This window comes from Corvus brachyrhynchos, unplaced genomic scaffold (assembly GCF_000691975.1).
Source record: "Corvus brachyrhynchos isolate BGI_N302 unplaced genomic scaffold, ASM69197v1 scaffold832, whole genome shotgun sequence".
NCBI lineage: Eukaryota > Metazoa > Chordata > Aves > Passeriformes > Corvidae > Corvus > Corvus brachyrhynchos.
In genome coordinates this window covers 518,447-535,484 of record NW_008236798.1, presented here as the reverse complement: position 1 = coordinate 535,484, position 17,038 = coordinate 518,447, and the positions used below count along the sequence as shown (strand labels likewise).

General features: G+C 37.2%; 1 protein-coding gene across 1 annotated transcript in view; it reads left to right on the top strand.

Annotated features, from left to right (window-relative positions):
* The window catches only part of LOC103611340 (contactin-5), a 146,319-nt gene that overhangs the window by 90,282 nt on the left and 38,999 nt on the right, over positions 1–17,038 (top strand). The window contains exon 8 of the mRNA XM_008628841.2: positions 3,663–3,783. Within this exon, the coding sequence (XP_008627063.2) occupies positions 3,663–3,783 (121 nt within the window). The remainder of the gene's footprint in view (positions 1–3,662; positions 3,784–17,038) is intronic.

The following is a 17,038-nucleotide window of genomic DNA, read 5'->3' as shown; positions in this document are numbered from 1 at the left end:
TTCATTCCCCAAGAGTAAAATTCTTTGAAACAGTAAATTCTTTTTTTTTTTGCTTCTGCAAACCACCAACATTAGGACAACGAGTGCAAAAGACAAATGCAGTGATATCATTACTACTGAGGAAAGTATACATGTTATATGCTCCTTGGAGCCTTTTTGAATTTAGGGAAGTATTTCCAAATCAAAAGCAAATGTTAAGGTATAGGTGGCACCAATTTTTGAAAAAAAATGGTATCAAGCAATACCTTATATGTAAAGCTAATTAGATATGTGGCAGACATGACTGTGACCTCAGACAACATGCCACATTGAAGTAGAGAGAGCCATAGCTTGACACAACATTCAGCACTGGAGCTGCCCACAACCAAATGAATGGGATGCTTGGGAGCATAATATGAATGGTACAATAATTTATTGTCCTGGAGAGAAACATTAGTCATGACAGACAGCATTCTGAGCTGTATTATTATTATTATTTACTTGCTGCTTAATGAAAACCAACAGTGCACATCAGGTCTATAGCTGATGCTGACCTTGAAGGTTACTCTTAGCTTTCCTGAAAATCAGAAAAAGTTGCTTGTTGAACCTATCAGTTTTGTTTTGTTTTAAATTTTAGCTTCAGTAAAATACAATATACATTTCACAGAGTAGAAGTTTATACTGAGATTAAGGTGTACTGATACTTGATTAAATGGATAATACATGATGCTCAGAACACAAAGGAATATGGATTTTTCTAATAAAATACTACTTTGAAATAGTGTGCTTCTTGCAAAATATTCCCTGTCACAAAAGAGCATAAAATCAGTGAAATAAAAAGCAGCTTTTAAAAACATACACTTAATAGCATCAAAATTTAGAACCAGGCAAAGAAATTTAAACACCGCTAACATCAGCTTTGACTAAAATTGAGACCACAAAGTTGCTGATACACCAGGCTGTCCTAAATCATGTTAGTCCAGGCAAGAGAGACCTTCCTACACTGTTTGCATCCATGTCACCCAGGTTTTGCCTTCCCCCAAGGGGAGTGTACGTCTCTGCTTTTGCTGAAGCATCGCATCTTTTTCCACTGACAGAAAACTAAAAGCAGAAGAAAGTTTCTGATCTTAGATACTTTTCTTAATGGAGTCTCTGCTGCATTCTCACTTTGTAGGTTTTTTTAAAACTAGATTGCAATTGTTCAAGTTTAAGTAGTAACTGCAATGGCAAGGTGCAGAAATCTTCTTAAGACTTAGAAAGCCAGCACACCAGTTTAACCTCTCCTGGACCTTTTTGTGACCTAGAGCCTCTTATCACAGAATAAACTAATCAACAAATAATCTGTCTTCCAAGACTTGGAAGAGTCTTCAAAATTAATGAAGACCACTCTATAAATGCCACTGAACAGCAGTAATGCAGGATTTTTTTTTAGAGTTCCGGGTCAAACATATCTCCTACTTATCTAAATGGAAGCTAATATGTGCCATTATTTTCTTGATTATGATCAAGAATCTAATGTCTGAGTATGTACCTATCTGTATGAAACACAGTGAGTTTAATCTACTCACATATCCCCAGGAATGCTGGCTGCACATCCTGTTATGCTGTAATAAAAGAATTTCATAGAGATCTATTGTACTGCACTGCTCTCCACTTACGGCAATGATTCCTTCAATTGATGCTTGTCTGCGCAGTTACACAGGTGCGCAGATGAAATACATACATTTTTTCGTGATAAGAATATTAGGATTCACACATTCATGAACCCTCTGGAAGTCAGAGTGACAGCCAAGATTTTTAACAGCTCCTGAGCAATGAAATCAGACAGTTGCTACCCATTACGTTATTCCTCACACTTAACAACAAAACACACATTAGATGTAAATTATCCTCAAGAGAGGACAAATGTGGACTGATTCTGGTCTTATCCTTTTAATAACTAAAGCTTTGTACCAAGATCACTAAATGTCTTGAGCAACACATTTCAATAGCTATTAAATGCTACTGTGTTATACAGCTTAAAAAATTTATATCCTGAATTTGACTCCGGGTGGGAGTGTGTGCTTTTCTTTTGCATTTCGAGCTGTAGAGTGCTCAGATATTCTTCTCCACTGCTGTGATTTCTCATATGCCAGAGCAAGAATATAAGAATTGCATTATGGCCTGACTGGTCTGAGTATCTCCCCTTCAGCAACATTATTATCTAGATTGCTTCAGAAGACAAAACACTCCCACAGTAATCACGCTCTTAGATCCACAGAGTTATTAAGCTATAGATCATGCCCATATTCACTTTGGCCTCGGAAGCAGCCTTGATGTCTCCACCTCTCTTTTCCTTCTTTGCATGTGAATATCCTTCGGTAAATATTTTGCCTTGGTGCTACATGGAGTATTACCACAAATTACTTCAAAAAATGTAAATGAAGAGAAGATTGACTGAAGAAGTATGCCAAGATGTGCTGGAAAGGAACTCTTCTGCCTAAAAAGAAAAAACTAAATTATAGAAGATTGGATCTTGAAATGAATCTTATTTCATCTTGTCATTAATGACCTTAGCATAAGAGAAAGAAGTATGCAAATGGCAATTGTATGGTACAAAACTAGACACCTTACCAATACGGCAGATGATGAAAAATAGCAGATGGGAACAGACAAGAAACACGATCCTACAAAGAACAAGGTCATGCACACATGAATGGCTAGTTATGAAGTGGGAGCTCATAACTTGCAAATGATTAAGGATAAAAGATCTGAGTGTATCTACATGAGCACAGAATACATATGTGCCACAGAACGCAAATATGGATCTAGGTGAATTCAGTGACAGATTTCCAACACATCTAGAGAAGTATCAACACTTAAACCTCTAGTAAGATTTTATTTAGAATTCAGGGTACAATTCTACTCACTCAGGATCAAAATTAATCAAATTAGAACCACTGCATGGGATAGAAATATATAATTCAAGGAAAAACTGTCAGTGTTTGGTTGTTTAGCAAAGTAGACCAAATCTGAGACGGGAAATGCCTATACTCCATTCATGTTTCTTAAAGTGAACTTTGGGGAATTGTAAGCTAGAATTCTAAAAAAAAAAATTTGAAGTGGTTCTCTCTTTATACATTTTGCACATTTCAGATTTAAATACAGAGATCAACAGGAAGGACAAGAATCTGTTCATATTTTCTCAACCATATTTAGCATTAACTTCCTCTATATTATAAAAATCAATCAACATTATCTTACAAGTTATCTTAATTTCAGCACACTAGCAAGACATATTCCAAATGTCACTGCATTGCAGTAAAGAGGAGGAGGAAAAAAGTTCTTAATTTCTAAGAGGACTTTTTTAATACCAAGGATAGCATCCAAAATACTTCTGTTCATCTCCTAAATTAATTTCTTTGTGCTAGTTGGAATAATTTTCTTTGAATGTGCAAATATGCGCAATGTGCTTTAAGCAAAGTCAAAGTTATTAAAAACCTGAAATGCTCTTCTTTAATCCCTGTTAATAATTGTATAAATGCAGTGTTCTGATAATCCTCACAAGAGGGTATTAGGACACATACATTTTGTAAGATGAAAGCTGCATTTAAGTGTTGCTCAAACTGTACAAAAACACCCTTGTGAACTACCTTGAACACAGATTTAGTGAGTTTTAAACTGGCACTTCATTCCTGTTTCAGCAAGCCTCCTCTGCAGATTTAATGATCAGGAACATCCTCCTGATGCACGCTGGGAGATATGGTTGCAGGGTCCAGACCGCAGCAGACACCGTGTCAGATGAGACGGAGCTGCTTGTTAGGGGTGAGTATGCTCGTGGTGCCCCCTGAAAACACAGTCACCACACACTGTTGTACCAGGGAATTTAAATACCTGAGCTCCAAGGATGCCTCTGCCATGCAGTGGTCCTTAGATTTTATATTATTGAAGCCATTTGTGGTAAACTTGGTGTCTTTGAAGGCACTTTCACCATAAACTGACCTGCAGACTCTGCAAAGAGAAACAAAAGATAGTGGGTTAATAGACAGTTTTAAGAGAGGTAACAGCACAAAAAGTATATCTGATTAGCTAAAATAGACAGTTAGCCTTCACAGACCTGCATAAGGTAGGTATAATGAGCTCTTTGTGTTTTTATGTGATGCTTTGCATTTCATCTCATGGTCAAGCTATTCTTTCAGCTTTAGCAGTTTAGGAACATTCTCATTCATTTCCTAAGAGGAGGGTCCAATTGTAAAATTATAGATATGAACAATGAAACAAAAGCCCCATAATATGATGAGGATTTGGGTTTATTCACACATGGAATTTTTACCACAAATTGTTCACTGCATTTTTATGCCCAGTCCTATAATCTGTTAAATTTTTTCACCTGTCATTTAATGTTCCTGATTATGCACAGGAACACAGATTCCTTTTCCTGCAGGATCCCAGATCATACCAAAGATGCCACCTAGTTTACAATAAAGCAGGGCACCAGCACCATCTGTGCCTTCCATCAAGCAGAGTATTCCTGCATTCTGCACTACTTGTGTGTGTGTGCATACTCACATGTGTGTTTAGTGCCTGAGGGGATCTGAGGACTTACATTTCACTTACTGGCATAATGACTGGTGGGTCCTGCAATGCCAAGAGACATGGATCCCTGCTAGGTAGCACAGGTGGGTAGCCTTACTGTGGATTATACATTTTTGAAATAATAAATCAAGGTAGATATTTTATTAACATTTGAAAAACTGCAGATAAAAAAAATAATCAGTTACTTGGCTATTATAATCTTTCAAAAATACTTATTTTAACACATTCCACAATGTCTTTAGACTTGATGTCTTCCTATCCGTCACTTTTAGGACAAATATGTGTTTCAACTGATAAAGAATGTTTCTGGCTGACTGCAGGGCTCTTCACATTTCCATGAAAGTAATAGTTAAATATTTCCATAAAGACAATTTGAGGACCATCAGATATCTATGAGCTATGGCACTATTGGGATGGTTGTATTCAGTTGACTCGTTGCAGCCATGTAATACCATTTTAGCTGCCTTATTAAATCTGATTCATCCTTCTGGTTTATGCAAGACCTTTTGTGTTACCTTTGTCTGTCTCAGACAGGAGCTGGAGGCTTTATGAATGGGCAAGGCAATCTCAACTTTAAATTGAACTTTTGTGACAAAAAGGTCTTAGTTATTATCTAGGATAGACTGATTACAAAATTATTTTTAAAGAATACTGGTTATATAAATTAGTTTATTGATTTTGCTGTAGAAATGCAATTCTTCTCTGAGGAAAAGACCTGAGATTAAATTTTTAAAAAGGCATTGTAAGAAGCACCAGGATGCATTTATGTGAGTCTCATTACCATGTCACCGTGCTGTTGAAATAAAAACTATAACTGCTTTGTAGTGGAATTTAAATTCAAATATACTTTGCTTAAAATTTTCTCCTTTTCTTGTTTCTACAATTGGATAATTATAGGATAGAGTAAGAAATTTTGTTTTGTATTGCAAAAAATGTTTAAAGCACTTTCAGTGTAGAGTTGTGAATGACTAGACCTTACAGACCTCAACAGTTCAAAAATCAAAAATATTTATGAGAATCTAATATATCTCTCCTTATACTTTTACAGGAACTTCATTTTCATTTCAGTATCTCTAATTTTTTTTCTCCCCTATCTGTCTCACTTAGTGGTGTGCAATTTTACACTGATGATCCCAAATTTCAGCACCTTTCAAACTTCTTTAGGTTTAGCTTTTGGTGATACTGGACATTGCTTAGGAGAAGATACCAGCAGAAACAGATGTTTCAGTAAACATTTCAGTTAATTCTGAAGAATTCTACCTGACAAAGGAAGTCATCTTCTATGAAGAAAACCCATGCAGTAAAGCTTTTAATTCAAAGCCATATAATTCTTTATTTCTGGTACATTTTATAGTTAAAATAATTTCATTTTATGCATATTACAAAACATCCCTTTCTTTTAAATGTTACAGCCCAAAGCCAAACTGAGATAGCAGAAGCTTTGTTATGAATTTTTATATGTAGTGATATAACCAAACTTACAGCAGATCCTTGTTCTGACCTTACTTTCTCTCCTTTTGCCTCTGCAGAAAATGCCAGTGAAAATACTGACAATATGGTACCAGAATATAACTCCATTTAATCATTACTTCTATTGTAGGTTTCATCTGGTATTTAAATATATCATTGCAGTTTTTTTCTTGAAAAAATATTCTTCTTGCAACATTTCTACAGGAAATAAATTTGACATACAGAATAAATTAAATTAAAATAATCTCATTCTCCCTCCTTTAGATCTTCGTGAATCTCAGAATTACTGCTACTAGCAAATTGACTAAATTTAAACTGAAGTACGCATTCAACTGGTTCACTATTTTTAAGTCAAAGGACTGTTTGTCAGAACTTAATTACAAGCGACTTGGAAGAGTAATGTACCTTGTTGCAGCCTCCTCAGATGGAGGAAGCAGAAACAAACTTTGCAGACTTCTGTTGCTCATAATTAACATCCTGATCTTTAACAAACAGACATTCACCACTGTATTTTCAAGGAAGTGCAATGTCTCAATATTATTTATTGTGGGCAAAACATAGAGTATCCTTAAATAATATTTATCTATTTTGAAATCATTTTTACTAGTTGCTCTACTGGAAATTCCCTTGAATATATGCCAGGGAATGTCACTATTTTTGCCCTTGTTGTTCTTTGTTCTGCATTATACAATGAAAGTTAAATTCCAAAAATATCACCAATGAAAGACAACACAAAGAATGAACAGTGCCAAGTAAATCTCGATTTCTTTGAGTCTAATTACTCATAAGAATATATTTAATGGTGCAAGAAGATTCCTGAATTTACTGCCTATATACACATCTGTGTGGTTGTGTGCGCGTGTGTGTGTGTGAAACAAAGGAAATAAAGACAGCAGCAAGTTTCTGTTCTGCAACTTTCTATAATGTGTTACATGTTTTTTAAGCCCTAAATTTAAATTTTCAAATTCACTCCCTCACAGGTCTTGAATTTAGGTAAGTTGCAGTGAAATACAGGTCTACTATTTTTTCAATAATGATTGTGACCTAGTGAATCTCTTTCAGGAACATTTCAAAAGTATATATGAAAAGATATTCTAGATCATGTTCGGACAAAATCAGGATTCAAGTCCCATCAGCATTTACTACTCAAAAAAAAATCCAAATACTTCTCTAAGTGCTTTGAAACTGTGATTAAACTATGTATATTGAAGTAAGAAAAACTTTTTAGTGGTCCTTAGCAATTCTTTTTTTAATGCTATCAATTATGTGGGTTTCATTAGGAAGAGATGTTCTGCCAGCAGCTGGACCTGTCAGGCAGTACATTAGTTTTCCAGATTAAATGTCTTGCATTTTATTCTTGGAGTGAGTTGTGTGAGAGAAGTATTTTGGTAGTCTCGTGCTAGTCAACAGTGACCTTCAAGGGTGGGCTGTCCTGACATACCAGGCATCATCTGTTTATATTCAGGTAAGCTACTATCTAACTTACAAAAGTGTTTCCTCTCCAAATACAGCTCTAGAAAATTCTCTGAAATTCATCATCATAGGGTGTTTTTATTATTAGGTACCTAAAAAAAAAAAAAAAGTCATGATCTTTTATTCATCCGAGATCCACCATCCCCTCTAGATACACACATTGATTCTTTAGAGGTCCCCAGAGAGTTCTTTACTCTCTGAATACAGGAAGGATGACAGAAGATTCAGATCAAAGGCCAGAACTGATTTAAAGCAGAAGTGTAGCAATCACTTTCAGCTTACCTCACCAGCTGCAGTGTTCACCTACAATGTAGGATAACTTTGTTTATCTGTCTCAGACCAGAACCCCAAATCACACTTTCTCCTTAAAAGCATGCTATACCTGCAGGTGGCTGTTAGGTGGGGTCAAGATATGTTTAAGCCTCTTTCTGAGGTAGAGGAGCCAGGAGCACAGAAATGCTGTGACAAACAAATAAGGTGACAAACAAGCACGTGGATATGTAGGGCCCAATTTAGGGCATCTCAAGTAGCCCAAATGTTTTCTTCTTTCATTGAATTGAATCCTGCTCTAGAAATGAACAGAGGTTCCCTCAGGTGAACCTCTGTCAATGGCTTAAGCCAATGCACTGAATTGGTTACTGGAAAGGGAAAAGCTAAATAACTGCATGCACCCTCTGCACCAGGTTTCCCTCCATATGGGCAACGACACAGACAGTGGTAAATCCTTAAAAGCCGCTGCAATATTTTCTAGAAGACAGTGATCAGAACCCATAACAGCAGAAGATACATAGGCTGATGCATCTCAAGGACATCTAGAAGAGAAAACATCTTTTCACAGAAGCTGGTAACTATTCTGGGACCAGGCTTGCAAAAATGTGCTACCTCAAGTGCAGTCCCATGACAGAAATTATGTATGTCTGATGATCACAGAAGTAGTTTCAGTGGAGTGAATGAAAACAACAAAAATCACCACTATGGACTTACATTCCTGACACCCAAGTCATTACCTGATTTCATTTCATCTATGTCTTCTATTGTTTGTTCACCCAAGGAAATGCAGAATACCTGTTTGTCATGCAAACAAGAATGTTTACATGAGAATATAGATACACAGTCAACGAATGTTTTCCTCATCACATGACGACAAGAGCCATTTAAGAAGTAGAATTAAGTAGAAGTAAGAAGCAATTTATGATTTTTATGAATGTCAATCCTGTCCTTGACATCAGTCCAAGAATAATTTTCCTATGTCATGTGCATTTTCTGGCTACCAGCCTTTACTAATCCACCCAGATCTTCAACTCACAGCGAATATTAAGTAGCAGACAAGCAGAACAGCAGAATGCTACAGCTTGGCTGGTTTTCCCCCTATCATTGGCACACCAGTAGTCGAGCTGTCTCTGTACTGATTTTTCACAAAGAAGTGATTACCTATGCAGAAGGCTCTAATACAGGATAAATATGCATGTCATGTTCTGACACTAATGATATGATCACAAACATGGGTACCAAACACCCAAGTACCATCCAGGAGACCTGCCTCTCACAGATGTCTCAGGTGATCTTGTAGCCAGCAATGTGTCAGCTTTTCTTAAGACAATGCCTGCTTGCTGAATTAATTTGTTTTTTAAAGCAAGAATTCCAAAAAGAGCTTATTATATTCTTAGTTCCCATCATGCTGTTGAAATCTGAAGTTATCTGTGCTTTTGTGTTTTCACTACAAAGGGTATCTAAATGATCCCATGCTTCAACTATGTTTCACTGTAAAGATGTTTAGAACTAGAAATACTTTTATCATAAAGAGGTTGACACCATGAAAGGGCTGACCCTTACTACCTTACATTGGTCCACTTAGCTACACTATTTTCAGTTTGTGTTTATTTAACTCATCAATACACAGTCTAGTACTCAGTGGCTGGGAGGTTTTGAAGAACACCAGCAGAAGTCATAGATAAGAGCAAAAGGCTACTTCTTACATTTACTTTTGGCAAAAAAATCTCTTTTCTCTTAAAACACACAGTTTCTAATGAACTCATTTGAAGCACTGCTTTGCCATAGGCTGCAATAAAGAAAAGCTTGAGTAGAAAAATCTCCTACCAAAGTCAGTTATTGTATATTCCTTGCTCTTTCTTCTGCAAGTTTGGAGTGTTGGCTGGAGAAAAGCATCTGTAGTTCAGCAAAGAAAAATAGTGCAAGCTGGGAAAACCATGCAAGAGTCTAACTTGCTTTCATAAAAGTCATCATGAGGCTTCCTATAGTCAATTACAGGTAAAGATCCCTTTCACATACACTGAGATGAGCAGTTGTCCTGGGTCAGCAGCAGTTTCCAAGAATAACAGAGTTTCTTGCAGAGTAGAGGATCAGTGAAAAACCTGCTGTAATACTCGCCTCATATGGATGGGCACAGTGCTTCAGACATTTAGAACAGAGTGAGTGATTTTTTGTTATATAAACCTCCATATTGGTAGAGATGATAGTGACACCACAGACACCAGAATAGTTATTTTTCATGGTTATCTATTTCCTGCATGACATTCCTTTTTAGAAGCATCATGACTGAGTTAGGAATACAAAGTTGTGAAGCGAAAGGATTGGTTTACATCTGTGAAAGCTTCAGTGCCTAATCAATAGTACCAAGTTTCCAGGATTTAACGTTTATTTAATAAATTAAAGCTTTTTATCATAACAAATTACTGGTTTCAGTAACATTAAGTTGTCAAATTAATTCCATCAACTCTTATTTGTAAATTAGTCTTGCAAAGCTGGCTTACAATTCATTACAACCAAAAGAGTAAGTCGCATTGGTTTCAAACTACTCAGATAGAAGCTGGATGCTGCATTATGCACTGCCAGTCTATGGAGCAGCAAGGTCATCTCCAAACTTTCTTTTTTTAAAATTTCTCCACCTACTTGCAAAGGAACAAAGACTATCATTCCCAAAATTACTTACTCAGTGTTTGAATTTTTGCAATGTAAAGAGTGTAAAGGTAGTGATATTGACAGTACAAGGTAACTAAGCCTGAGAGAGTGTGGCTAAGAAGATGACATTTAGGTCTCTTCCAGGGAACAGCAATGCAGTAGCCAGGCAAGTTTGCTCAAGTTTTGAATGTGAGGTGCTAACTAATGACATGTGCCATCTTCTAAAACAGAAAAGATTTCAAATAAATAAAATGCCTAGACATTATTTATTCTTGATTCCTTTTATTTATCAGTGTTCATATAAAGGATCATTTCAGCACATCTAGTCCCTTCAACAATTTATATATTTTTAGATAGATAGATAGATGGATACAGAGATAGAGATAGATATATAGATATCACTCTCTACAACTACCTGGAAAAAGGCTGTAGTGAGGCAGGGGTCAGTCCCTTCTCCCACGTAACAAGCATCAGGATGAGAGAAAATGGACTCAAGTTGCACCTGGAGAGCTTTAGATTAAATATTAGGAAAAATTTCTTCCCTGAAAGAGTAGTAAGGCATTGGAATATGCTTCCCAGGGAATTGGTGGAGTCACCAACCATGGAAGTGTTCAAAAGGTGTGCAGATGTGGAATTGGTGGTGAACATAATGGGCCTAAGTTAATGATTGGACTCCGGGATCTTATAGGTCTTTTCCAACCTCAAAGATTCCATGATTTCATAATTATCATAAGTACTTTATAAAATATTTTTATATTTATATTTTTATATCTGTTATAAAGTATAGTTTAGGGGAAATAATGTATTGTTGTATTGGTGTCAGTTATATTACAAATAGACCTGTGCTCTCTAAGCATATAATTAACTTTGTTTACAGTTCTATCTCGTTCCTGTACATTTAATGATTTTAGTAGATTTAGATGCCTGTTATTTTCTGGGTATTTTAGTAATAGTTTACTCACTGTTGTTTGCTTTTATTATCTTTTCACTTCTTCTGCTCAAATTGTGTTTTCTATTGTTATGGATGTCAATTGACATTGTGATTTTCTAAGGGAAAAAAATAAGGTCCAGTCCTTTTAATTCTCTGCATCAATGCTGTATACCCTTGGAAACTTATTAGCATAAACAGAGCTAATTAAAATCCTTTGACCAGTACAAATATTAGTACCAAAAAAAAAAAAAAACACAAAAAAAAAAAAAAAACCACCAAAAAAAACCCACCCAAACATGGCAGAAAGCTTCTTTAAAATTGAGATGAAAATCAGCTTCCTCCTACAATATATAACATGTGTTTTAAGACTGTGCCCTGAGAGCTAACCAAATTCACTGTGCATGCCTAGTGTAAGTTAAATGAGCATTGAGATCAAACAGCTACCTGCAAGCTGTAAGACCTTGAAATGAAGCAGAGCACAATCCTGTAGTGTGAAGGGATGAAAGCCTTTGTGACTACAATCTGTGGTTTGAGTACACATTTTGTGGTCTAAAAATAAAATAAAAAGGTTAAAGCTATTCATCTTATAGACTGGCAAAACTAGCAATCTAAGCAACAAATAAACTATTACACTTTATTTTTTGAGAAGTAATGTTTCCTCTGAACTCCAGTGACCCGGAGCAAATATAACACAGGAACTGCTGGTTAGGTTGACCACCCTGCTCCTTTCTGTTGAGGTATTGCCAATAAAACTTAAAGACAAGTACTTGGGTTTAAAGGCTTTCAAACACATTATTAAATGGAACGTAAACAAGGTCAGCAGCTTCTTGCTGGTCCTTGAAATTACATTTGAGCTGTAGCAAAGGCCAGGAAGATGCCCTGAGCACAGACCCCATTATTTGGACTCACAGAATTGTCCATAATACCGAACTGTTCCCTGAGGCCAGTGGGTACAGCAGAGTTCCCATTCACACAGTTACATTCCTAGTCCCACTGCCCTCAGGATGGGCATGGCAAACTGCCTGTTAGGATTTGCCCCAGCCCACAGTAATCCATGAATTGTGCCAAAGCACTGGCTGGAAAAGTCATAACTTCACAGGGCTGGAATTATGATGGGGTCTGTCTGCCAACATAAGAGCAGATAGGATCAGGGCTAGAGTTCAGATCTGCACTTTGGCCCTCTTCAGCGTATCATCTGACACATTTATAACATTGGAAGATAGTATATTACTGTAGATGGAGAATCAGCCCTTCAGCCCACAGACTTCATCAACACATTTCCAGCAACTTGATCTTTTAATAGGACTTCTTTTTTTAAAATTTAATGATATGAAAGGGAAATATATTCATATCTTTAAAAAGCTTTTTTTTCAAGAGTTTCAAAATGATTCTTTGTTCTAAGAAGCTTTTTAACAAGCATCAACTTATAGGTATGGACTTACTTCAGTCAAAAAGTGACTAGAAGCAAATATAAAATTAGAGATCAGATGTGATGATGTTTATTAACTCAGTTCCTGAAAGAGACACATGAAGCCTTCGAGTGCTGGTGCCCACAGTAGGACTGCAGGGAGTGAAGGAAACAGCATGGACCAGGGCTGGGACAGCTGGCAAGGGATGCCCTACAGCACTAAAGGTAGTCAGCAGGCCATACCAAAGAAAGGGACATTTCCAAAACTCAGTCTCTTACTCTATTTGGGACCTGCTAGCAATATCATCCATGATCAATTCATAGGCAACTTGTGCTTTTACACCTTAGATGAAATTCTAGTTCCCTGTGCTGTCCATACATTTGTGTCAACAACTACTGCTGCACAAAAATCCAGCTCAGAGGTTCTGGACTGCTGTCTGGAATCTGAGCTCACAAAAATCAGCAGCTCTCAAGGTTGTCCCGTTCCAAGTCATTATTTTTAGGTTTTCACAGGGCAGAAAAGTCATCAGGGCAAAGGGACACAACATGACATTGGTACCACTAAAGGACTCAGGCAGGACACCAGGGATTTCTCTTGACCCTCATCCCTGAAATTAGTTGACACTATTCAGGCTGAAATAGTCAATCAATTTCTTCTCTTTCTTACATGCCAACCCTGAGCCTAACTTTCCTGTTTTCCCTGACACTGACTGGGTTATAATCTCTCCTTCTGCCCACATCCCTTATGTACCTTATAGAAACCACGCATGGAGGGACTGGGGTTATGGATGTATCCACTAACACCAGAGTTTCTCTAGCATCTACTATACATCCAAATTTCTTTCCATCATCCCCTCCACCATGTGCGAACACATCGTCTGTCATTGCCGGGTACAGCAAAGGAATTTATACTGCAACAGCCAAGCTCCTGTTTTATGCAGCCATTTTATGTGACTTTTCCCAAATTCTGTAGTTACTGCCACTTTCTTATGCTCTTTTTCTTGACCTCTCATCTTCTTGATGACAAGCCAGTGCACCTTGTCATTCATAAAGCAAAACTCTTCAGGTCAAGAAATCTGTTTGTGAACTGCTACATAGCAGGCTTCTTAGCTGTTTGGTAAAAATAGGAATTCTCCTGGCCAGGCAGCAGTGGAGTAAATCAGGGCATATCCCGGGATTCACAGGAAAGGGCACTGCCTCACTGAATGACTACAGCTATTATTGGTAATTGTTTTTCAAGAATTCTCACATTAACATTGTATCGTGGCAAGCAATCTAACGACCTCTCATTCCAACCATAAAAAGGTACATAAAACAAATTTGCCAAAATGCATTCATGCATGTCCTGAAATGAAGTATCAATCCATGGAATTGCTCTGAAAGGAGATAACTGACTAATATCCTTGTCAGTGGGTTCCCAGTGCTCCCAGAGTTGTATAAGAGCCTATCACAGCCCCAAATGTCTTCTTCATGAAGGTCGACTGAACTATAGTGCATTTATGACCAGTCATTTTCTGTGTAGTTTCCAGATAAGCATTTGAACAGACCATGCATTTTTTCCTCAATTGGCTATTCTCAGCTAAAAAATTGTTTTAGAGATGCTGAGCAATAACACAGCCCTTGGGAGAAAAGCCTTTCTGCATTAGCCATCTGACTGACACCATGAATGATTACATCCAAGCACCAAATTTAATGAGATTTCTACAAAAATGAGTGACATCTGCATAACACTCGTGTCCTGGCTAACTGTCATACGTTTGTCATCACTGAGGCTTTTGTCCTTTATTAATCCACTTTCAAGAATGCCTGCTGCTGGAAACTGAAATGTTTTTTAGCAGTCACCCTGCAGACTGTTCCTTTATTAATCCACTTTCAAGAATGCCTGCTGTTGGAAACTGAAATGCTTTTTAGCAGTCACCCTGCAGACTGCAAGAGCACACATCTCCAAAAGCATAATGACACATTGTCATGCCTAGGAATGCATTTAAAACATTTAAAAAACATGAGAGAACTCTGACAACAAAATATATTGAGAATTTAGCTGGGGATGTATGCATAAATATTATTTTACGTCCTTTAATATAAGCAATGTCCATGTTCTTTTGTTACAATATAGTGGCTAGAAACTCTTTAACAATATTCAGAGTGCATGGGAGAAATACTGTCATAAAGGAAATGTACTAAAGTATTTCCCTATAATTTTGTTTGTGCTTGGGACCATTATGGTCTAGGGCTCCAACCCAGTAAAAGCATATGATTGTATCAAAACCCCAGCTTTCCTCTAAACTTTCCCTCATGGCTACAAATAAAAATTTCACTAATATTTTCCTACATCAACAGATAGCCTGAAACAGTAGAGGATGAAGATTGAAGAATCACCCTATTTTATTAAATTAGCCCCAGGACTTTCTGTTCTGAGACAAAGATCTGACCTGGCGCTCCCCAGCAAAGAACAGAAAGCACTCGGCAGGAAGGCAGGAGTGCAGAGAACATGTAGTACTGCCATGTTTCCTTCAAGGAAGAAAAGCAAGACATTTCCACTGCAAATGAAGTGGGACTCCAGAAGGCCAAGAGCTGCAAGGTGTCCAATGGAAGGCACTTCCATCTTATTCCAGTCATTGTTTGCGGCTTGATGAAAGCCACTGACAACAGCAAAGTCAAGCCTGGTGAGTGGGCAGAGCAAGGGAAGAGGAGAGATTCCCAGTAATGAAGCTGCTCATTGCCCATGAAAGTGGAAAACCTTGTTCCTCCTATGGCCCAGAGTCATATCCTGAGCTCCTGTGAAGACTGCAGTGTGTTGTGAAGACAATATTCTTCCATCATACATCCATAGCACTAAGGTTTACTGAATTGAATCTCCTGAATTTCAAACATTTGCTTCTCTTTCTTGTTGTTATTACTTCTAAATGCCATGTATTTCCAACACTTTAATGTCAATTGGCTGCTTGTAGATCATTGCAAATAGAGGCAAGGGAATAGCTCTCTCATTTATAGGATTCAACATTTCTTTCACTCTGAAGATATTGAGTCCAACTATTGCAAAATTCTGATCCTACTGCTGTCATAGTTCATGTAACCATGTTTTAGTTGAAGGCATATCAGAAGAAACATAAAGCTGTTTGCAGCTGCAAATGACAAAAAATCACAGTATATACAAATACTTCTGTTAATGGGGTTTTTTAGCCTTTGATGTTCAGATAAATTTGTTTCTACTCTTGGACTAAGAAACCTAGACAGTAAAAGATTTGATTGCATGAAATAGCACTAAAATATAAAAATTCTGAAGCCTGTAGTGCAGAAATACTGCTGCAACTTCCTCTTCAAATGAAGGCACCAGATCCCTGTGTTTGCCACCTTGATCTGCAGGTGCTGAGCTCTGACATTTCAGCAAGTGGGACCACACCACTCACCACAGTTCCAAGGAATGGAGGTTTTCAAAGGTCCTACTCCACTACAGCTCATGATACCTTCAAACAGCACTGGGCTCCATCAAAAGTGTACCAGCAATGGCTTTCTATTAATGAAGTTTTGTTTCCATCACCACCCTTCCTGCAGTTCCATTTTGGGAGGAAGTGTCCATTAGCACATCTCTGATTTCACAGTCCTCCATCTTTGTAGGAGCAGAAGCAAAACATCAGCCTTCAATAGCAAGAGGATGGAAAACAATTAGAAGGGCCTTGGATGACCAAAAAAAATACATATTTTTCATAAAAATTGTAGGTATTAATAATATGAATATCTTATGGAAGTATCAAGTTCTCTCCTCCAGGACTTATATAAGCTTTTAAGTATAAGAAATCACAAGAAATAGGTTTGTTTTGCATGTGTACATGACAGAGACACATACTTTCCCCAAAACATCTGCTAAAAACAGCTATGGAGGAGAATGCTGAGCCAGAACAAACTTGCCTCCAATTTAGTTTGGAAAGCGTAAATGGACAATGTTTTCAAACACCAGCCATATCAATTATCAAGAAGAATTAAATAAGAAAACTATGGGTGGGAGTGGGACGTCAGAGACACATTCTCTTTGCAAAGTCATGTTTGTTACCAGACACCTCACTTATTGCAGCAGTCACATGGCCTATACAAATGGTGATTAGCATATTCTCATTTAGAGCAGCTAAATGGAAAAAATAATCCTCTATTTTTCAAATTAAGAAGTTTTCATGGAATTTTTTTTTGTTTTTAATGGTCCCCTTGTAATTTTCAGCTTTTGAAATATTTAGGTTTGGGTTTTTATTTTAGTTTTAGTGGCTTTCAACCAGACAGTGGGACTTCCA